This window comes from Brienomyrus brachyistius, chromosome 15 (genome assembly GCF_023856365.1).
Source record: "Brienomyrus brachyistius isolate T26 chromosome 15, BBRACH_0.4, whole genome shotgun sequence".
Lineage (NCBI taxonomy): Eukaryota > Metazoa > Chordata > Actinopteri > Osteoglossiformes > Mormyridae > Brienomyrus > Brienomyrus brachyistius.
Window position 1 is genome coordinate 637998 of NC_064547.1, and position 23176 is coordinate 661173.

The following is a 23176-nucleotide window of genomic DNA, read 5'->3' on the forward strand; positions in this document are numbered from 1 at the left end:
ACAGCCAGTGGTTTCCACAGAAGCTCCCCACAGGTCACTGCTGCTGCTCGCCCTGTCTGCTGTAGAACAGTGGGCTGCAGGCTGCACATTTCTGTTTTGTTCTTATAATAAAACAGACGCTAAGAACGAGCTAATAGTGTGAGCATCACCCGCGGCGGATTTGGTCACAGCAGGACAGAGCAAGTGCTCTCTGCCTTGTTTTTTCAAAGGACTCTTGCAAATGTTGAATACCAGGTTTTGTTACTTAAAAGGGGTATTCAAGGTTTCTGCGCAATGAATGGATTATCCCTACTTTTCATTCAAGGTCAGTGGCATTTTTAGGTGCATTTGCCTAATTTCGATTGTGTAATGTTTAATACAATGCTATCTTCTGAATAGATACTGTTGTATTATTTTATTATACTGTAGAACACGTATTTATGTTCTATGAATGTTTTTACATCCCACCTTTGATCCTTGAATAGTCTTATTGGGTTCATACTTTGTTAGAAATTGTTGTGTAGCTCATGCTTCAATACTGCTTACACCTGTACCGGCGCTTTCACTGGAAGCTTAGCCCAGCTGCACTTACACCTAGTGGACTCCTGAAAAGCAGGTATGAAAAGCCCCACTTGTTCATTGCACTAAAGTGTCTGCTAAGTGTATAAAATATAAATGTAAATGTAAATGAAAAAGGCCTGCCCTCTTTCCCAGGAGATTTGGATCACACTCACAAAGGCAGCATCCTCATTTTCAAGAGCAATCATATGCTGTCCTATATAAACACAAAGCACTACCACTCACTGTATCTACTTCATCTATCAGTTTTGACCACACCTGGAATGTTTTTGCTTTTGTGTGATTCTCTCATGTGTTTTTCATATATATATATATATATATATATATATATATATATATATTATAAAGCAATATTTCAGTGTCTCAAGACCCATTAACATATAATAAATAAACCTTGCATTTACGTCGTTCAGTTATGCGGTAAGATTGTGACTAGTTAAGCAGTATTTGTTATTAAAAAAACAAAAATAAAAAAGCGCTTCTTCCTCAACAGCTTTTTGGCCCCGATGTCCTTCCGTAATACGTCGGCAGAAAAATCGACGTCAGTCATTGCGTTAAATGTAGGCGACCGGAGCGTATTGACATGCGGTCGCTTGTGTTAGTATGATGGTGCTGATTACTCAGAATAGTTAATTTTTAGAGCTATTAAATCCTCAGTTAAAACTGGACAATTAACAGGTAATATAGGCTTTGTGCTTCGGCGTGCTTGACGGAAGATGTCTGACTTTTCGTCCTTGGGTTTGTCGGACTGGTTGATTCAACAGTGTAAACAAATGGGCATCAATAAGCCAACTCCCGTACAGGAGAACTGTCTGCCAGCTATACTTCAAGGTAAGATTTAATGTTAGAAACTTGTAAGCATGTGTGCTCCAGGTACGGTCATTTATATTGTGATATAAATAATATTGTAGCTGCGGTTATTACTTCCATCCCCTCATCCACCAGTGCAAGTTTCTTAATAGCTGTTTTCATCTATACTCGTAACTGGATATGTTTAGGCTCTTAGTGTCATGATCTTAATACTCGTTCCCAGGCCGAGATTGTATGGGCTGTGCGAAAACAGGCAGTGGGAAGACCGCTGCATTTGTCCTGCCTGTGCTGCAGAAGCTCTCTGAAGACCCCTATGGCATCTTCTGTTTGGTGCTCACTCCTACCAGGTCGGTACTTACCCGTCAGATGAGTCTTGAATTACAGGCAGGAAGGCAAGACACTAACGGATTGGGTAACTGTTGAAGCAGTTTGGTTAATTTGATTGGATGGTTTGTTGTGCAGGGAGCTGGCCTATCAGATCGCAGAGCAGTTCAGAGTTCTTGGGAAACCTCTTGCTTTGCGGGATTGTATCATAGTCGGAGGAATGGGTAATGTTCACCTGTGAAATCATCGACTTTAATTACATCTGGGTATGCAGGAAAGAATATCGACTGACATGTCTGTCTGTAATGTACTTTGTAGACATGGTGACACAGGCTCTTGAGTTGTCAAAGAAACCCCACATTGTCGTGGCAACGCCTGGGAGATTGGCAGATCACATTCGAAGCTCAAACACCTTCAACATGAAGCAAATTCGCTTTCTGGCAAGTTATAAAATTGTACAGTAAGCCCTGCACACAGATATGTCTGCAGTGGGATAATGTGTCCGGCTGAAGGAATGACCTCCAGGCAGCTTATGCATGTCATTTATTGTTCTTTTTAAAAAAAAGGAAAAAAATGTGTTTTTGCACTTAGATCATAGATGAGGCCGATCGGCTGCTTGAGCAGGGCTGCACGGACTTCACCAAGGACCTGGAGGTGATCCTCAGTGTCGTGCCGCCTAAGAGGCAGACGCTGCTGTTCAGTGCCACACTCACCGACACCTTGCAGGAGCTGAAGAGCATTGCCATGAACAAGCCGTTCTTCTGGGAAAGCAAGTCTGAGTAAGATTGGCCTAATGCCTCCTATATCGCAGGTTCTGATCCAACCCTGATGCAGAGCAAAAGATAGGCTGGTAATGACTGGGTCTCATGTTAAAATAACCACTTAAGGGGCTTGAAGTCTTGTTAGCATTGCCTAGCAATACACTCATCATAAACAACTTGTACTGAAAAGACACAATGACCTGAAATGGGGGATCTATTATAATACAAAATTGGCAACTTGTATTGGCTCATTTTATGTTGCAGTCATGAATGTAATTGTAGGAATGCTCACTCTTTAAATGTTTGCACATTTTATTTTGCACATTGCAATCTAGTATTATTGTCCTGTGGCTTCTGCATTTGTACAATGTCACTTTTTTGTGTATGCTGCTGTAACTTTTGAAATTTCCTTCAAGATCAATAAAGTACTACTACTACTACTGTGATGGGCTATCGTGGTTGACACCATAGGTTGATGCCCATCTTCCTTCTGATAGGGTGCGCACTGTTGACGAGCTGGACCAACGCTACATCCTCACTCCCGAGAAAGTCAAAGACGCGTATCTGGTACACCTCATCCAGAAGTTCCAGGACGAGCATGAAGACTGGTCCATCATAATCTTCACCAACACCTGCAAGTAGGGAGCCTTCATGTGCAATTTGTCTGACTGTGGTGAACACAGATGTTGTGAAGCAGCTTGTGACTATGCTGGCATTACAGGAACTGTCAGATTCTCACGATGATGCTGCGAGGATTTGACTTCCCAGCCGTCTCCCTGCACTCGATGATGAAACAGGTGACAGGACTGTGAGATGGCGCCTGACTCCTTTTGTCAGTGTTGATTATCCAGACTCAAATGGGCTCATTTTCGGTGTCTGTTGAGAACTTGTCTGGTCTTTGTACTGCTCAGTAATGAGATGGGGCAGTGTCTAGAAACTTTTCAGAAACAAACCCCATCAGCCGACTGCATCAAACATTTAAGAATTTTCTCTCCCCTGTTTTTTTTTTCCTTCTAGAAACAGCGATTTGCAAATCTTGCAAAGTTCAAGTCTGGCGTCTTTAAAATACTGATAGCGACAGATGTAGCCGCCAGGTAGGAATCAATGCTTCTGTTTTTCAGCTGCTTATCCTTACCACACGGGACCCAGACAGCACAGGACTTAGACACACAGACGGTCTCTGCATTGTTTGTTTCTGTATTCTCAAGTTCTCTCAAAACATACTGTATAGCTGCACAGTGAAATTCCTTTCTACCTACTTTCCATCACAGGGCACACTCACACAAGCACACCATCACAGGGCACAACCTGTTACCTTTTACAGGTGGATAAAGTGCAGTTCTCACTGTGAGGTTGTGAACTGAAGTATAAAATTTTAGTTTGGTTTCTTGACCCTGTCCCCTGGGAGCAGGGGAGGGAGCAAACACAAGGACCGTCTGGGGGTTCTCAAGGACCAGGTTGAGAATCACTGATTTAGTGCACGTTTGATATTATTCATTTTAACATCTAACCAGCATTGCCATTGCTCTTCTCAGGGGTCTTGACATCCCAACAGTCCAAGTTGTCATCAATCACAACACACCTGGTTTACCCAAGATCTACATTCACAGAGTTGGCCGGACTGCCAGAGCGGGTAAGGTGCTGTACCTGCTGTGTGGCAGTGTCACATGGGGCTGACGGCAGAGCATGATGGGCCTCTCTCTTGCTTCCAGGCCGGCATGGTGTCTCTTTGACGCTGGTCACGCAGTACGACATTCACCTGGTCCAGGCCATCGAGGGGCAGATCCGTGAGTGATAAGTCTGCGGTCATACATGCCTTGCTTGAAGAGGGAGCCCAGAACCTGGTGCAGTGCTGTGATGGACTGATGTGCTGTCGTCATTAAGACTAATTTCAAGAATTCCATTTTTGTAGAAGCCAAACTGCAGGAATATTCAGTGGAGGAGAGTGAAGTGCTGAAGATTCTCACTCAAGTCAACGTGACCCGGCGCGAGTGTGAAATTGTATGACCCAGTGTTACACTGATGATCACAAGTGACATCCCGCATGTCTCCATGGTGTGGGGGAGGGCTTCTGGTGAATTAAGACCACCCTCTCCTGTCCTTTTGTCTGACAGAAACTTGAGTCGACAGACTTTGATGAGAAGAAGGAAATCAACAAAAGGAAAGCGATGATCTTGGAAGGAAAAGTGAGTATGAATAGGCTGCAGATATGCATTTGCAGTACTGGGGTCACATTAAGGCCAGATGTACGTTTGGACTGTATGTGCAAATTGGAATACATACTATAGGCACGGAAAGAAACACTTCACTTAGGATGGTGTGTAGTTCAATACGAATCTGTGCCCAAGGCTGTGGGTTTGAATCCCATGGGCAGCAAAGTAATTACTCATGGGCCCTTGAGAAAGGCCTCTAGCTTGAAGGACTCCAGGTATGCAGGCTGAGCCTGGTCGCTGATTCTTATACGTCACTTTGAACAAAAGTCTGCTAAATGAATTTAGGTAGCAATACTGTAATAACAAACTGACACTCAGAACTACTTGTATTTACCATCCCGTTTTAGGACCCAGATCTGGAACAAAAGAGGAAAGAGGAGCTGGAGAAGATCAGGAATAAGCGGAAGAAATTTAAACAAAGAATCCGTGAGAGTATCCAGAAGAAGCAAGATGAGATCCTCAAGAGGAAACAGCGGAAAAAGATGAGGCTTCAGCAAGATGGAGGAAGCTCATGTCAGTCACACGAGACGGGTGAATGAGTGACTGTCCATCCCTGATCACCCACACAGACCATGTACAATAAAGGACCGTTAAAGAAAATCTCTGCAGCATTGAAAAGGAGAAGCAACCTTTATTTTATTTTCTTTAGAAGTTCCAATTATTAGAGAATCATTCAGTGTAACAGCTGATCAGTACAGTGAAATAAAAGCAGTTTCCACATCAAAAAAAAAAAAAAAAAAACAGCATTTCACACTCCTGCTGTTTTTAAAAAACGATATATGCAAGAAACAAATTTCAGTTTCCTTTTGACTCAGGTGAAACGGGAACAATGACCCTTGATTATCCCTGTCTTAGGTTGCTTTTCTTTTCCTGACCAATAGCGAGAAGATCTAGAGGCCTACAGGTGGAGCGGGGCGAGCGCGCTCTCTCACGCCTCACTTAATGAAACACAACCAGAGCAAAAGCTCATTTCCTCTCCTGTGTGTCACACCACATCTCCAAACTGCACATGGCAAAAAGAATGTTAAGGTGCACAATTGAAAGACTGATAGTGGAAAGTGCTTCCATTCACCAAAAAGATGTACATTAAAGATGCCTGGGCACTGGCTCGGATGGTTACAGAGATGCAGTAGTCATTCACTGACAGCAGGCATCACTCACGAACCCGGTGTTATACAAAGGAGCCCCTGACATGCTTGAGCTACTGTCCCAGAAGGCTTGTGATGCTGGCATGACAATTTCTCAGAATAACCCAGTGAATGGATATTGAATGACGGCTGGGAAAAAGACAAATATGCAAAAACGCAAAAAGCACGAAAGCTGGTAATGTCTACATTCTCAGATAGTGCTCTAATTTATAAGAAAACACAGAACACCTCAACAGGTAAAAAGTTGGGGGTAACAGAAAGCAAGGGTGATTTTCCATTCTGCCAAAACTACACAAGGTTAACGATAGCTGAAGAAAAATGCCCTGTTCAATGTCTAGCAAAGTGACTTTGGTGATGTAAAAATGCTCATTGCTAGGAAAGAAAATGGCACAAACAAGAAGCAAATGGTTCCAATCAGAGAAGAGCATTTTAGGGATGTTACGATACATCACGATTCACAGATGGGAAGGCGGGGGTGGGGGGGTCACATCTACAGACATCTACATCAGGAAAATGACAAAAAAAAAAAAGCCAAAATAAAACCAACACAAAAGGTAAAAGTTCAGAAATAAGGCCTTCGGCCAGTCATTAGTCTCGGCAAGCCCTGATAGAAAAGTGGCCTTCTCATGAGTGAGCTGGGGTTTCTCGAGTGCCCTTCAGGCCTGCTGGTGCAGCCGCACCCTCGGGCGGCCGGCGTGACCCAGCATGTCCGTCTCACCTACATTCACAGAGGAGTTTATGGCGCCCATCACAGCACGCCTGAAGCGGCAAGACGCAACGGCTCACGTCTCATATGCTGACTGATCTCCCACACCTTTCTTCAAGATCTCGTAAAAATTAAATCAAGAGGTACAAGTCTTTCTATATGTGGCAGGAGAAAACTTAGATGGTGGAACAGTGCATTTAACACAACTGAAGTTATGCACTTTATAAGCTCTGATGTTTAACAAGTAAAATGAGCAGTTTCTACCCTTGCATGATGAAAGATATCCAGAGCATCTAATTTGTAAATAAAAGCTTCACTGGAGTTTAAATTCCTTTTTTTTTTTTTTTTTTTTTTTTTACACACATTTGAGATATTTCCAGATGATGCATTCCCAGTTACGGTGACTTGAAGTGTGACTCATTGTCCAGGGAATTGCTTTTAGCAGCGAACTCAACCAGCCAAAGGCGATGCAGTTTTCCTCCAAGTAAAACCCCCTCTTTGGAACAGTAGCCAATCTAAGCGTAGGCTGCATTTAAAACACTGAAAACCCTCTGTAGCTCCAGACCTCATTTCCATTCTCCTCCCTCCTTCATTAAAGATCAATACATAATTGCTGCAACTTGGAAATTGCACCAAGTTCACACCCAGAAATGCTGGCCTTTCCATTATTCTGCCCGGGTTCTACAAGAAGAAAGCTGCTTCAGAAAACTCATCTTACATTGCAGATCCTTAGCTCAGATCCCTAAACTTTGCCTTAAAATCCCATGACCACACCACCATAGACCTCTACTATACCACTTCAAGTAGGACTCGGTGTACCTGCCACTGAACTCTAAGATAGTCAAAGGCAAGTGGACCATTCATGCTTAACGCAAGAACTCAAAGTTGGATTAAGATCAATTCATACTCTCGAGTAACAGCCTTCATCATTTGACGCGATTTGGGCCTAAGAGCTGCTGTATCACTACCACTCTTATTCCACAAAATTTTAAATCAAATGGGTTCAAAGGTTAAAAACTGAGATCAACTTTGAGGTAAAGATTTTCCACATTGCCTGCGTGAAGCGGTTCGCCACTCTTTTCTCCGTTTCTGGAGAAAACGGAATGAGCTCGCGAGTTGCTTGAGAACTTGTCTTTTCCCTCTTTCTGCTTGAAGATCAAGGTCCTCAGTCAACAGGTCATTCCTTGAGCAGGAAGTGGTGGAAGGGTTTTTGAGGGAATGGGCTTCTTTCGTAGGGAGCTGCCTCATTTTTGATTCGTGTTCCCCGACAGCACGACCACACACCGCTTGCGTCCTCCTCCCTCCTGGCGCCCGTCTCAGTGTACTGGCAGTGCTCTCTCTCTCTTCTTCCTCGTCCTGTCTGTCTGCCCCTTTTCCTATTCCTCTTGTGATTGGTTGGTTTCCCTCTCCTGTTGCTTTCACACAGTGGTGCTTCAGTTGTAGCAGTGGAAAACAGGTATCCGTTTTTTGTTTTTTTATTATTACCCAGATTAAAATTCTGACGAACTAAGCTCAGCTCAAGCCTAGCTCCTTATCCCATAACCTGAAAGGAAAAAGGAGATACATATACCCACATTCTATACCATTAAGTACCATCCATGAACGTTCAAGAAAAACATCCTTACATTCTAGTACTGTGACAATCCAGTCACCCCGCCATGTTGGTATGCACGCTCGCCCTGGTAAGTGGAGTCTTGGGACAAAGCCACGTCAATCTGGGACTTGAATTCATCACCGAGGTAACTGTCCTGATTTGGGGGAAAGAACTTTTTTAATGCCTATGATGGAAATTCTAAATTTTGTTACATCTCTAAGGTAAATGTTCTTTGTAATCACAAGCATTAGACCACGTGGCATCTATCTGCAATATGCCAGAGACCAGACTACTATTAAAACCTACCCTGTACAGCAGATGATTAAGGAATCAAATTCTTTACTGATTAAAGTGTCACCTATGAAAATAACTACTGAAAGGGCTGTAAACATCCAACCAGCATTTCCATTAAGGACCCAGTTAGCAGATACTGCTATTCACCCTGTGCACATGACAACCATGAGAACTGCTGCGGCGCTTCAGGCTTGGCCTTACCTGTGACAGCTCAGGCTGAGACAGGCCCGGCTGGCTCATCTGCGACGGCTGGCTCATGGAGACGTAGCCCTGGGTGAGCGGCCCCTGCGAGAAGGGCTGAGACGCCGCGTCCTGGCTGGCCTGGCTGTTCGGCAGGTTGCTCTGTCCGCCCCCATGGTTGCCGATGCCACGATTCTTCTGCCGCCCCCCACGTCCCGCCTTCCCCTTCAGAGCTCCACGGCCTACGGGAGTATAAACTGTGTTCTGAGCACATACTACACATAAGAAACATGCCAGGCTATTAAAATGTGTGATTTCTGCACATAAAGGGGAGGCACCTTAAGTGAAAAACAATTTATCAGGCAAGTTACAAAAATATAAAACTGCAGAGCATTAAACTACTGATTCCAAAAATATAAATTACAGCAACACCACAGTTGAAATTAAGATGTGCACTAAACCCTAGAATAACATATTTCAGAAAATTCAAAACGAAAGAAAACTAAGTTACTAGCAGCTAGAGGCAAATAAGTAAAACATTGCATCAGTCTTAATACATTAACTGACCAAACACCACTGACTTATTACTGCGCAACGCAGTCAGTCATTACACTGAATCTGTGTTCTATACGCTCACGCACACACGCACGCACGCACACACGCACGCACACACGTATGTATATGTACACGTTATGTGCCCTGACACACTGAGAAAGAACTACTACCTGGGATCAATAAAGTATTTCATATATCTATTGATAAGTTAACAAGGACATCAGCAGCGGGCTGCACCAGTTAAGCTCAAGTTCGATCGTAGCCTACAGCGAATGGAGGGGCAGTTTACGTACCGGTTTATGAACTACTACTACAAAAAAATTTGCACTATTCAGAGTTTCCACATAACACTAAGATGTAACAAATTTTACTCCTCCTTGTTATGTGTAAGGTCCAGCAAACCAAAAAAAAGGGTGAAAATGGCACATATGTAACTAACCTAACAAGACTTTTGTTTTTAACATGTAGCAATGGCAATTTCAATAATTATTTTTCCACTGGCTCAGGATAAAACAAGCTCACTGACATGTCAACCTTAGTCTAGTCAGCTAACATTAGCTGGCAAGGTAGGAAAATCATGGCCCTGCTGTAAGTCCGCGTGAACCGTTTGTATTCCTGTGTTGATGTAGCAGAAAAACTGTCAAATAAACAATAAATGTCTAACTTTGCCAATGTAAAATTATTACAATTTGATAAGCATCAGTGGTGTAACAGTCAAACTGATCCATGATCAATATGGATCCCCCTACCCCCTCACCCCACGGTTTGGTGTGAACCCCAGATTAACTTTAGTTTAACCATGATAGTGCTGCAGTCACTTTTTAAACGGGTACAATTGAAATCATTTCTCAAAACATGGGGAATTTTAGATTTTCAGGGTGAATGCAATAAAAAAAAAAAAAAAAAAAAACTGCATGAATTCAATATCATTACCCATGGCATTTTTGTGGAATCCTGTTCGCGTGTCTAATCACAACTTGTATTTTTCTAAAATTACTTATTTAGTGATTGAGAAAACGATTCATAAAGATCATGAGAGAAATAAGTTGTGATCTAGACATAAGATACAGATGAAAGTCCCCTATGGCCTTCCGTTCCATACAGGGCTGCAGTGAATAGATAGACGAAGTGGTTGTGTTTTCACATGAATGGAGCATGTTACAATCCTTGCTTTGTGTTTAAGTTCTTTGAGTAATAAATGGAAAGCAAAGTTACATCCCGATCCATGACTGAAATACTGTGATATGAGAAGACCCATGAGTTTTGTAATACGTTGCACCCATAACCCACACTCAGTAAGCTACCTACAGACATACTTCTCACATCGCATGGTACACGGCACATTATGGGCTTCCGTTACAGCTGTGATTGAAACACCTCTCAGAAATACAGAGAAAACAAATAGCTAGCTATGTATAACCCAAATGCAACAAACATGCGGAACAGTGAGTTGGTTCCGGTAATATTATACAATGATACCGACTGGCTGTTCATACTGAAAATGTAATTTTGTATGCAATATTTTTATTTAGGAGCTATTAACTATGATGTAACCTAAGCAGCAGTGATGCAACCAACAAAGAACACTATCCTGGTTTAAAACCATCTAGTTTCAATGTATGATTTAAGATACACTTTACACTCAAGTTTACCACCTAACTTGCCACTGGCTGCTGCAACCCACTGGTGAGGTTTAGGCCCCGACAGAACATGCCGCCTGAAGTTTAGCATTAGCACCACCATCTGTCCAGTCTTGGAATTAGCAGCATCTGCCCCCCCCCCCCCCCGATACCAGCGTCGGTGCCTCCCTACCTACGACCTGAGGTCTCTCACCTGCGGTAGGCCCATTGCCTTGGCCCATGTACCCTGGTGGGGGCATTGGAGGCATGACCAGGTTGAAAGGAATGGGGATGTTCATGGCAGCCACAGGGTTGGGGCCTGCTCCGATCATGCCGATCTGGTCATGGGTTTGGAAGTACATGTTCGATGGACGGCCTGGAAACATACACACACAGAGATGCACTGAGCGGGACGACAGCTGGCAGAGATGTAGGCTGTGAATGAGAAAGGCAGCGGGCAGCAGTTACCGGTGCTGCTGCGGTCGTACACAGAGCCGGGGATGAGAGCTTCTCTGGCGTCATACATGGCCGTGCTCATGAAACGGGCACCCTGCAAAGAAACACCTGTCATTTCACGCTCAGACTGCAAACAAAAACCTAGGTAACCCATTTCAAAAGCAGGGAAACCAAGAGTGAAATACAGGGGAAAGATCTGCAGATCCCAACAGAGAGAACGCCGCAGACCAGAGGGTGTGCGGGCGGCCCAGCCGCACTCACCGGGTTGATGGTGTTGACCAGCTTGCGGGGCTTACTGAACTGCATGAGGCTCTCGCGCAGATTATTGAGAGGGCCCTCCACCAGCACCTTTTGCTCTTTGTAGTAGTTCAGCAGGTGGTTCCACAGCGGCTGCTTGGACAGAGCTTTGGGGTTCCCCACGATAATCACGCCGTATCTGAGCCAGAGGAGCAGACAGGTCACACCACCAAAAATTCACTGTGTGCAAAATTATTATTAGGCGAGCACAATTCCTTGGGATCAATTTAATAAGTATAAGCTAAACATTCAGAAATTGTCTTTTGCTCCAAGTAAATGTTACACTGGCACTGTCCTACGACAACACCACTTCAAGAGCGCTTGAAGAAGGTATCTTCTAAAATCTGACAATGGATTTTGGGGGCAATTTTCACACCATCTGCATCATCACTCCTCTACCACCTTGCTGGTGTGTCAAGGTATCAGCCCACTAGCCCATCCATCAGCTCCATCAAGAGTCACTCATCTGTAGTAATGTCTTAGTAACCTTAGTAATGTCACACAGGACACTGCACCTAGTACTACGAGAGATGGTTGAAGGTTTGAAAATTGGTGGCATTTGATGCTGCAGTTCCTGGAAGTTTCCCCTTCAATTTGACACAAAGTTGGCAGTTAATGTGCATCATGCCTCTGCACGCTTCTTCCATATTTGTTGGCTGTAAGCCACAAAACACTCAACATTTGATAATTTCAATCGTTTAGTATAATTCTGATAATACTTTACTATTTGTTAGTTCCCCCGCTCTCCTTAAGCTCCTATTTAGCCCATTTAAATTGTAATTCGATCATTTCGGCACAGGGAAATATCTACGATTTCCTGTTTTACTCCAAAGACAAAGTACTCAGACCAAATACTTGAGCATGCTCTTTCTAAAATCGCACTTATCTGGAGATTAATTTGGACTGAACATATTGGTCGGAAGAGAAGACAAGCAAAATACATACACCCGCCTAATTCTGCACACGTTGTAAACATGGTCATAGGTTCAGCACTGCCTGCACAGCCCCAAGGTACAATAACGATAAACATATCACAGGAAGCATTTCACAGGCTTAGTAAAAACTGCAAGCTGCTCATGACACCATATGAGGCCGAGCCCTGGAGACAGCACTCCTCCATAATGCTCTGTTTTCTGTCCTGATCCAAAGGTTTCCCAAAGGTATATTCATTGCGCCGATTGAGTCCATGCACCTTATGACTGATCATCCACTTCTTCCACCTTTAACTCTTTTAAGCATAATGGTCTCCAACGCACTGGGCCCACTCATAATAACCAGAATACACCTGTCTGGTCTTTTGTGCTTCGAGTGAATATTCAAGTGTAATTTGACTGAGAATCTACTTTTGGTCCATAATGTGTTCAAGGTTCACACTGATCTTAAGTCTTATCCAACGCCAACGTTTAAAGGTACCAAAACTCTTCCAGTCCTGCTTTGTCACTGCCTAGCTGTCACACTCAAGTTGTAACAGAAAATGTGCTGGCATGCTGCTCTAGCTGTAGTACATCTACTAGGATGCTCTCTATCCCCACTGCATTATGTTTCAGCAGTGATCTCAGGGCTGATCTGAGCATCTCTGCCATTACTGTTCCTTAATGTATCTGACCCCATTAAACATATCTTGGTTGCTGAGCTCTATGCTGTAGAAGGTTCCTGTGTGTTCCTTTTATCTCTGCTTGCTCTTTGTTCCGTTGGATGTTCTTTGCCACTGATGTCCTTCAGCAGGACCAAGGTCATAACTTCTGGGGAAATCGACCTCGTTCTCCATGTTTATTTTCTTCTTAATTAGTTCAAGATGTAATATTTCTCTCTGTCTGGTCACTTTGAAGAATTTCCTATGAACTACTTCAGATTTGAATGTTCCCCTCTTTTAGCTAACTGCACCTTGAAGCAAACCACGGGCGGCAATTTGTGAAAACATACATTCTTCACCTGAGACTGAAAACTCTATTAAAACGGCCACTGAATAATTTAAAGTGTAAATCGCGATCTACCTGAGAACCATCAGACTGACAGCAAACAGCCAAAAGCAAAGTCTACTTAATCACCAGTGGAGCTATGAAGCTGCTTACCTGGCTCTGGTGAGAGCCACGTTCAGACGCCGTGGGTCATTCAGAAACCCAATTCCTTGGTGCTCATTGGCTCTGACGCAGGACAGGATGATGAAGTCTTTCTCTCTGCCTTGGAAGGCATCAACGCTAGCGATTTCCACTTCCTAATGAGGAGTGTTAACACACACAGATGTTAATTTTTAAGTTTTGGGAAACTAATCAAGAAAATAATGCATTTTTGTTGGAGATACTACTCTGAGAAACCAGTTTCATGCACATTAAAACACAATGAGCCGTGGTGGTGCAGAGCTCACCTGGTACAGCTTGGTGTGGAGTGAGCCACTGAACTGCATGTACTGCACCAGGTAGGAGCGCTGGCCTTCGTAGGGCGTGATGATGCCGATCTGATCGGGCTTAGCCCCAGCCTTCAACAGCTTGGTGGTGATCTTCTCCACGTTGGCAGCTTCAGTCCTGTAGAGGAAGACACAAGCGATGGTGACAATGCCAGTAGCGGTCTCACGTGCTGCCTTGAGCTGTCGGGGGGTGCGCACCTGTTCAGGTAGGAAGTTCCTGAGCTGGCGATTTCCTCCTGCCCTTGAGTCACGTAGAAGAACATGGGCTTGTCCGGCTGGGGCCACTGGAAGTCAAACCCTTTCTTGACACGATCAGCTGGGCAAAAGTGAGGGGAAAAAACACAACATGTCCAAGTTGCCGGTTTACACAATTGCAGTATGGAGAATTTAAAAAATGATTTAAAAAATGGAACATACCCGCAGTGACCCCGTTTTGCAGGGAACCTTCGTAGAAGATGTTGGAGGGGAAAGCGCTGAGAGCTGGGTGCATGCGGTACTGCACCTGTAGGCGGATGGGCCGGATCCCCAAGACCACCAGGCGCTCAAAGAGGGACTGAGAGAGCCCAGCTTTAGCTGCCTTCTTACACATGACCACCGGCCCCAGCTGACAGTGGTCTCCTACGAGGATGAGCTGAGGGGTGGAGCACACATCACACACATCGATCATAGCAGCACCCCTTGGAAGGGTTAGTACAGAACACATCATACCGTAATAATACCAATCAGCATGCCCTCAATGACATGGCCAACAATGTTTTATATACCATGGAGCAAAAGCAGGACGAAACAAACCAACTGGTGGAGCGAGAACGGGGGGGGCGCCTTACCTGCTTGGCCCCTAGCACAACGGGTACCATGCACTCGGGCTCCGTAGCCTGGGTGCTCTCGTCAATCAGGATGGAGCGGAACTGCATCTTGGCCAGACGCGGGTCACCGGCTCCCACACACGTGCAGCAGATAACATCCGCATTCTGCGTCGGCCGGGGAGATTTAAAAATATGCTGTTTAAAACAAAAACACAGCCTGTGGCCCTTTCAGAAAATGGACGCCCTACAGAGCCCCATACCATGAGTAACTCCCGCTCAGCAGTGCGCTTCAGCGCGCGATACCGCTTCTCGTCTGCAGAGGAAAGTTCCCCGGTCTCGTCCTTCAACTGTTGGAGTTTCTGAAGCTCTGGCATGCTAAGAATAAGGAAGCTACCGTTATGAACGCAAGTCAAAACAAACAAGATTTACATCCCTGGCACCACAAAGCCCAAGGGGGTGGAGAGTACAAAGATATTTATAACAATATCAAGTCTGAAAAGTGAAACGGTTCTGACAAGGCAGCCAATTCTAGAGATGATTTAAGAATAGTGCACAAATGTGAGGGAATACACGGATCATACGATACGCATATCCACTGACTGCAACACACAAACTGACATGCCTTGACATTTACAGACAAGCAAAAAACAACAAGCTTAGAAATGACACAGCTATAAATGGGATATTTGGATCCACCTCAGTGGCCGCTTGGGCTACTGGGTAGACCTAGCTAACACCGGGCAGGACCCGCCGAGGGCACACAGACCACGAAGAGAATTAGATGCTGTTTGCATCTCCTCGTACCTGTCCATGTTGCGGATCTGGTTATGCAGGGCCAGGAAGGACACTGGCGAGTCGATGGCCTCCCGGCTCTTAGCGCAGAGCCTCACCACCTTCAGGCCTGTCTGGTGGATCTTCTCGGTCAGCTGGTCAACGGCGATGTTGCTGGGAGCGCAGACCAACACAGGCCTGAAGATTCAGAGAGAATAAGCGTCAAAGGCTGCCCGGTCAGGCACGCTGCCAAGAGACGTCGACTTCTCCCAAGACGTCATACCCATTGCCCTGTCTGGCCAGGTGGTAGACGATGGTGGCGGAGGTCACCGTCTTCCCGGTGCCAGGGGGACCCTGGATGAGGCTGAGTGGCCGCTGCAGTACAGTCTTCACAGCATAGACCTAACATGGGTAATGGGAACGTGTTCATCTCTCACATCACGGCACAGAAAAGTGTGTGTTTGATGAGAGAAAGCTGGAAAGACGAAGGCTGCACACAGACCTGTGAGTGGTTGAGGTCAGGCAGGCCCTGGGCAGTGAAGCGCTTGGGGAGCTGGCACTTAATGATGACATCCTCCACCTCGTGTCCCAAGAGCTTGTGGTAGATATACCCCGAGACAGAGGTCTCGTCCACTGCGAAGGTCTTCAATGCACTCTGCATTCTACACAACAGAAGCCAAGATACTGCTGAAACATGGCCCGAAATGGACACCTGGCTGACTTGCACAAAGGGCGCGCTCTCTCACCTGTCAAAGGATGTGGATTTCCACACAAAATCCACCTGGAAATTGTGTGGTACTTCCACGGGGGCGCCAACGCTGCTCCGCAACTCGATAGCAATCTCATCTCCGTAGTCTAAAGTGCCGCTTAAGGAATATCTACTCACCAGCATACAACACAACAAAATGTCAATGTGGTCCCACATCTGGTTTAACTAAACAATGTGTGTAATTCTGGAGGTAAAAGGATACTGTCGGGGACTTTAATGACATGCCCTATGCCCTTCCAGAGGGGGGCCAAGTCTCCTTTGTACCGCAGGCAGATTTCATCTCCCTGCATCAGACGCATATCTGTTTAAAACAGGAGAGAAACATTGTGAAGTAGGAATCATGAAGGACGTCCAAGAATACATCAGCAACTCCAGCACACAAAGCATGGCCACAGGAATGAGTGGAGGCATGCATATTCCATAGGGATGGTACTTGAAGACAAAGCAAGCTTTAAAATATTACCACCTGAATCCGTCTTGGGAAGCGTGAAATAAGCAATGCGCTTTTTATTCAAACCGAGGTCCCAACGGACCGTTATGTTGTCTTGAGTCTGTGGAAAATTAAGACAGAGGTTTTTAGGTTTTTGTTTCTTCTCCCCAGCCTTTGAAAGCAAACACCATCAGGTTATGCTGATGATGTCATGGCAGGCTGCACAGTCCTTCCGCTGAAGGGGGGCACATACCTGAGACTCTTTCAGCTTTTTGTCATAGTCGGCCTCGAGCTTCACAAGGGGCCCAAAAATGTTCTGGTACTGGTAGGCATCTTCATAGCGCAGCAACACGTGCTGAGGCTCCTCATCCACGCCAGGTTTCTCCAGGTCCTCCAAGGTGGCTGTGGGGTTTTCCTGCAGGAACCAGGAGAAACAGCACGAGCGGTTAATGACTGGTCACCGTGGCCGAGCGGCACATGCACATGACTGACACGCTGGCAGCACCTTCCATAGCTCCTCCAACTTGTTGATCTGCTGAGCCGTGATCTGCCGAGCACGCAGCTGTTCCTGCTCAGAGGGGATCTTCACCAGCCACGACAGGAAGCAGCGGTCCTGGATCAGCGGCTGCCACTGGGAGCTGTCCCAGTTGATGTCCTTTAGGCTGCTCTGGCTGGCACAAGGCTGCCTGGGGGGGGGGGGGGGTCAAGGGACATGGACACACACACCATGCAGATATTTAAGAGCCATCTCCAGCCAATTTACAACAGCACACAATCAAGATCCAATTACATTTTAAAAATGACAAAAGTAGAAAGGACAATATTCAAACTACTATAAGCAAGGTGGAAAACACAATAAGGTTCACATTCAATCAAATCTGAACTGCATTTATTGTTTTTTGGCAGAAATAGCAATAATTTGAAAGGGTTTGTAATATTCCTTGTGTTAAGTGTTTTCTGAAAAACCAGGACAGCGGGCAAGTTCCATCTGTTAAAATGCTACATAGGTAAATTATCATAAGTCAAACCATCCTTTGAGATATCAACAATTCAACAAATCATTAGTTCCCAGCCAATAGGGAGAGGAGATTAATGTCCACTATTACAGTTCTACATTATGCAACCAAAAATTTTCAAGCTGAGATTCATTCAAATGTGAGTACAACACCACCACTAAAAGCAGGAGAAAGTCTTTGAAGTGTTTACACCAATTCACAGGACTCAACCAGATGGTTAAATACACTCTGCTTGGGGGGGGGGGGGGGGGGGGGGACAATGACAAAAATATCACATTGCAATTTTTTTCAGGCAGGATCTTATCACAATTCTTTTTCATGTAGGTTTTCAAAACCATTTTGCAAGTTACTGAACAGTACAAGAAAACCAATTCCCCCCCCATTTAAAAATATAGCCCAGTAAGGTAACAAAACCTAAAGGGAAAAAAATAATAGTGCATTTAGACCGATGTACCCTTTTGAACTGATTTTAACCAAGCCCCCCCCCCCCCGCCGACTGTCAACATGCTCTCTCTGGCATTTTCTTATAAGGTGGTTAAAAAGATCCGTCGCACAACGTTCCAACACGTGCACCTTATCTTGGCAAATTTTGCAAATAACTTATTGTGTCAATTTTGGAGAAATCCAAATTCCATATTACCGATGTCAAATCCTTTTTAGGGACCAACTCCTCCATGTCATCCCTGCAAATACATTGCCAAATAGGGAATGTGTTGTATATTGCGCATTGCATGCTAGAACAAGGATGTGAAAGGGAGAGAGGAAAGACCCCAAAGCACTACTTACTGTTCGCCATTACCAGTTAATTACTGTCCAAACGGATGTGGCTTACCAAACTTTAGATGCCAGCATGAGCCTTAGAACTGCAACTAATAGAATGTGCACCGTAGCACGATACTAATGATCTCTCCATAAAGACATTTTTATCATTTACAATTTAATATCAAATCACCCACAACTAACACTGCTCATCACAAAAGCAGCATAACAATGAAACTTGGTCAGAACATTCTTTAAGAGCTGTCCCCAGTGTGAAACTCAAGTCCAGCAGTCAAGGAGCATCGATTTTGTTTTTCAAAACAGGGACAGTGTGCTGTCTTGATGGCACACATCTGATGTAACTTCACCTCGGCGCTTTGATTACCTCGATGCCCATTCCTCCTGTTACCTCCAGTACGCTTTAAAAAAGCGCCATCAGTTTCCCTGCTGGTGGTCGCCAGCCGGCAGCAGCCACATGGTATGTTTTGCTGAAAGAGCCCAACCTCTTCTTTATAAAACCGGAAATCTGCCACACTTCTGCACTGAGAAGCAGACAAGGCCGACACCACACCAGGCCAGTGAACAGCCCTACAGCAGTGATCTGCTTGACAGCAGATGGAAACAGGTGTGCAAATCAACACGTCACTCCCAATGTTTTAGCCAAAAAGGTTCGATGAAGCAGAATCCCCCCGTCAGGCGCCGTTTGGCTCCGGGATGCACACAGTGCACATGACGCTATGAGCTACGACTGACCATTCAGGATGCGTTTCATTTCTCAGTGAACCTATGGATCTCCACTGAGGGCCCACTATATTACTAGCCTTCTTATACATGGTACACGACAAACACTGAGCCTTGCTGAAGTGAGGGAAAGTCAACTGAAACACTTCCCCGCATTCAAAATTCACTGCAAAGATTGCCTCACTTTGCAGACTTCATGACCAATTAAGTTAAATGATGTGATGCATTCCTAATAAAAATTAAAAAAAACTAAGTGAAGCATTGTGTCATGCCCGGCTCGTACGATCCTCGTGTGTGCTACGCCCACCTCATTATCCACGTGTGCTTCCCTGATTGTACCCAACTGTACCCTGTTGTCTTGCCTATTTCAGTCCATGTCTTAGTTCTGGGTCCATTATTGATGTTTGTTAGAGTCAGTGGATGTTTCTCGTACCTGATCCCCATAATAAACCCCTAGTTTCCCGTCTTCGGCCTGCCTGCCTCGTATTTCGCCTGCCTGCCTGCTTCTTGCCCGCTTGTCAGCCCGGGCACTACCTCGCTTTAACCAGCGATCGTGACACATTGTTGAGGTACCTGTACTCCTGTCCTGTATTCATTTAACCTCTAAGAGCACAGCAATTACCTCTAAATGCTAATCTTTGCCGTAATATTTTAGAAAGATAAACAGTGTTCCCTGAGAAATACAAGTGTTCTAAGGGTGTGAACTTTCCCCACCCACATGAGGCACAACCCATTTCCCTCTAGCTAAGCGTGGCTCAAATTGTCTCTCTCTCTCTCCACCTCAAAGCCACAGAACTCAGAACCTACCTGCACATCATATCAGAAAGTAAAGGATAAACTGTTAAATTACAGAAACCTGCAAAATTCTAAAGTTTAAAAATCTTAGTTATAAATATCATATTGATCATCATCAATCAGAAACCCAATTTGAAAAGGAAAAATGGCTCAGCTTGGCCATTACTTTGCGTTATCAAAAGTTCTTTGCTCTTAAACCATGCATTTTATATTTAAAACGTGAAAAGCAACACAAAGTATATTCACACAAAGCACCCAATCAGATCATACATTTATAGCATCACTGTCCGTGTAATTTTACATATTCCACAAAAACTGCAGTTTTTGAATACAAGTTTCTTAGCTGTTTTTCCTACAACATGCGAGGGATAAATCGAGAACACTAAAAATAACCAATTACCAGCATCTAAGATTTTGCACTATAAGAAAAGGCTATTTCTGCAATCTAGCTTTTACACAAGTAATGCCTTAAGTTTTAGCACTTATTGGAATACCACCGTACAACTTGACATTTCAATTTGACACCAGTCTATCAGCCAGCTAAGAAAATATTGAGGGGAAAACATAACAAAACCCATTAAAATTCAATGCCAGAACATAATACTAAAAGCCTGGAAAGAAGTATCATTTAAATAAAAGCATACTTAAGAGAAGACCAGTGTGAGTGAGGAGAGAGCAGGCAGAAAGGGACGGCGCGGGCAGGGAGAGGCGTACCTGCAGAGGAGCACCACCACGGAGTCAGCCTTCGCCGGGATGAAGCCCAGCAGGAAGACGTTCCGGCAGCCACAGTTGTAGCACTCCAGCACCGTCTCCCCCAGCGGACCGTCCTTGTGCAGCGTCACCTCTTTGCATTTGGCTCGGACCAAATGGTTCACTATGTGGCTGCAGGAAGAGAAATGTCTATCAGCACCCAGCAGGACAAAGGGGAAACCACAGTAAGTAGGGAGAGGTGATCAAAACACTGACCTGCCGGATGTGTTCCCACGTCCATTGCAGAACCACTTCTTACTGGTGTTACAATAGACCACACATGCAGGGTCATGGATCCCACAATAGCTTAAATGACAAAATATGACAGTCATGTTTACCAAAGTCATTTATTCTGTTCATATTACATACAGAAGAACATATACATGTAAAATTTGGGGAAAAAAATATTCAAGATGTCACAAGTAATTTGGATGCATATTTATACATACATACCCACACAAACCATACACACTAAATTAAATGCCATGCAAAGTAGGACAGAATAATCAAGATAATGATACAAAGGATAGGCACTCTACCACACTGGCACTGTAAAAAGATTAATTTACCACAGCTGCCACACACTGAGCACACTGGCACCGAAACGTGACCCTGCGATCTTCTGGCTAATACCTGCAGGCATGCACAGGGAGGTCTTTGGTGTAGTAAGTGTCCTCCTCATCCTCCTCGAAGTTCAACTCGGCCAGTAGCTGGCTGGTCTTGGCCACAGGGTCGTCCACCCCACCATTCTGCAAGATCCCGTCCGGACCATTCACCTGCGCAGGTCCCGGGGGCGGTTAGTTCATTATTATAGTGCTGTAATATGTGATCGTGCTAGTGAGTGTTAATCTGTACAGACCCCGCCTCTCGGGAACCGCCGCATTCTCAGAAAAGCCGGTCAGCGGCGATCAACACAGTAAATCTAGCGGTGCTGGCCACAAAAAACAAGCTAGGGTTATTAATAAAAGGCGGAAGACAGACACGGTATCCCCCGCCAAGTCGGCTGTCTGACAGCCGTTTATATTTAGACAGTCCGCCGAACCCTTCCAGCACCTGGACGGTACCACCGATGTCCAACGAGCTATTCCCGGACCTGGATGGTACCACCGAGGTCCGGCGGCAAACTTCAAGCGGTTTCATTTTTACACTCCGGCGCTCTAAACGCACCGAAATCGGCAAGGAAAATGAAAATCGGCCGCCTTCAAAGCACAGCAAAAGCGCGCCGTCCGTAGTTAGCGGGAAGTACCGGTCTATTGCCCGTTAGCCGCTGTGTCACCCCTACTGATGGGCTCCGGGCGATACAGAATAACCGGGTGGAACCGTGTGCGTGGAGGCCTGAGCGCTCGCTGCCGCGGGAAGTACACTGTACCGGGAAGGACACGCAGCGGGAGCGCGGCTAGCATGCCGGCTAACGGGCCTGCTGCTGCCGTCGGCTCCACGTCTCTCCTCGGGGACTCAGTTCTTCGATTCTGTACATAATTTTAAACTCAAAGACGTCTCTGTAAAAAGCAAATCGGGCCTCGAGTGTGAAGGCGCCACCGAAGGCCCGGATAGAGCAGCCCCTCCGGCCGCCCCGACTTGACTCTACACGTCCGGCGGACCCGGCCAGCCACCGTGCGGGCTGACGTCAAAGGCACATCCCCCCGCTTGTGGCCCCGTCAAAACGGCGGCGCACACCTGGCTATCGAGCTGGCTCTGCGTCTGGCCCTGGGTCTGTGTTTGGCTCGGCAGAGTGAAGTCGGTGAACTCGAACTCCGAGCCCTGGGTGTCGGCTCCAAGCAGCTCCGCTTCCTCGGTGTCCAGGAAGGTTAGGGTCTGCGAGCTCGGCCCGTACGCCTCCACGCTCATGTCTTCGCGGTTGTCGCGGATTATAAAGACTCTATTTTGCGGATTAAAAACGAGCGGGAAGCACCAGCTGTCCGGTCAGCCTTGGTCGATACGAAGCAACCCGGTTCTGGTGGGATTTTTAACCCAAACAGGATCCGAAACGAACCCAGAAATTAAAGTGGAGAAAAAAACAGCTCGAGAGCTTCAACTCCCACACCAAACAGTGACGATGGCGCTAGCGCCGCACGACGTGTCTACGTAGAGCACAGGACGCCATGACGTCCGCGCGTCCACCACGAAGCGCGTACACGAGCGGCACAGTCCCGCGAAGTCGGGGCTTTTCGCACTGTTTCCGTTGTATTACGTTAAACAGGCTTTCAAAAATATAATTTCCCTGTAATCCTTTGGATCTCCTCTAAATTCTCTAACTCCTACCAAAATACAATAACACACACTCCAGGTGAATTAGTGTCTAAATTGTCCTTTATTGTGATTCTTTGAGTGTGCGTGCCCAGTGATGGATGGGCACATCAGTCAAGGTGTCTTCCGCCTCACTGTGATAAGCATGCACTTAAAATTGGGCAATGTTCGAA

At 45.5% G+C, this 23176-nt stretch overlaps 2 protein-coding genes across 3 annotated transcripts; one reads left to right on the plus strand and one right to left on the minus strand.

Annotated features, from left to right (window-relative positions):
* The first annotated feature begins 1103 nt into the window (after nt 1-1103).
* Nucleotides 1104-5266, plus strand: ddx49 (DEAD (Asp-Glu-Ala-Asp) box polypeptide 49). Its single transcript, XM_048976103.1, has 13 exons — nt 1104-1389; nt 1592-1715; nt 1831-1916; nt 2011-2132; nt 2284-2471; nt 2951-3091; nt 3175-3250; nt 3471-3547; nt 3989-4086; nt 4166-4240; nt 4366-4454; nt 4568-4639; nt 5014-5266. Exons 1-13 carry the CDS (start codon nt 1275-1277, stop codon nt 5203-5205), a joined length of 1455 nt encoding a protein of 484 aa, XP_048832060.1. The 5' UTR covers nt 1104-1274; the 3' UTR covers nt 5206-5266.
* An 11-nt stretch (nt 5267-5277) lies between these two features.
* On the minus strand, nt 5278-22830 carry upf1 (UPF1 RNA helicase and ATPase). 2 transcript variants are annotated; one of them, XM_048976102.1, is made up of 24 exons: nt 22434-22830; nt 21390-21532; nt 20973-21062; nt 20721-20888; nt 17201-17381; nt 16949-17110; nt 16732-16816; nt 16468-16566; nt 16243-16351; nt 15999-16158; nt 15780-15898; nt 15530-15694; nt 14986-15100; nt 14747-14890; nt 14337-14550; nt 14118-14235; nt 13881-14037; nt 13588-13730; nt 11480-11654; nt 11231-11312; nt 10977-11138; nt 8610-8830; nt 8146-8268; nt 5278-8063 (listed from the first exon to the last, which is right to left on the minus strand). In XM_048976102.1, exons 1-23 carry the CDS (start codon nt 22602-22604, stop codon nt 8149-8151), a joined length of 3303 nt encoding a protein of 1100 aa, XP_048832059.1. In that variant the 5' UTR covers nt 22605-22830; the 3' UTR covers nt 5278-8063; nt 8146-8148. The 2 variants fall into 2 exon arrangements, with proteins under 2 accessions (XP_048832059.1, XP_048832058.1); XM_048976101.1 differs by having other exon boundaries at nt 16729-16816.
* Between the last annotated feature and the right edge of the window lie 346 nt (nt 22831-23176).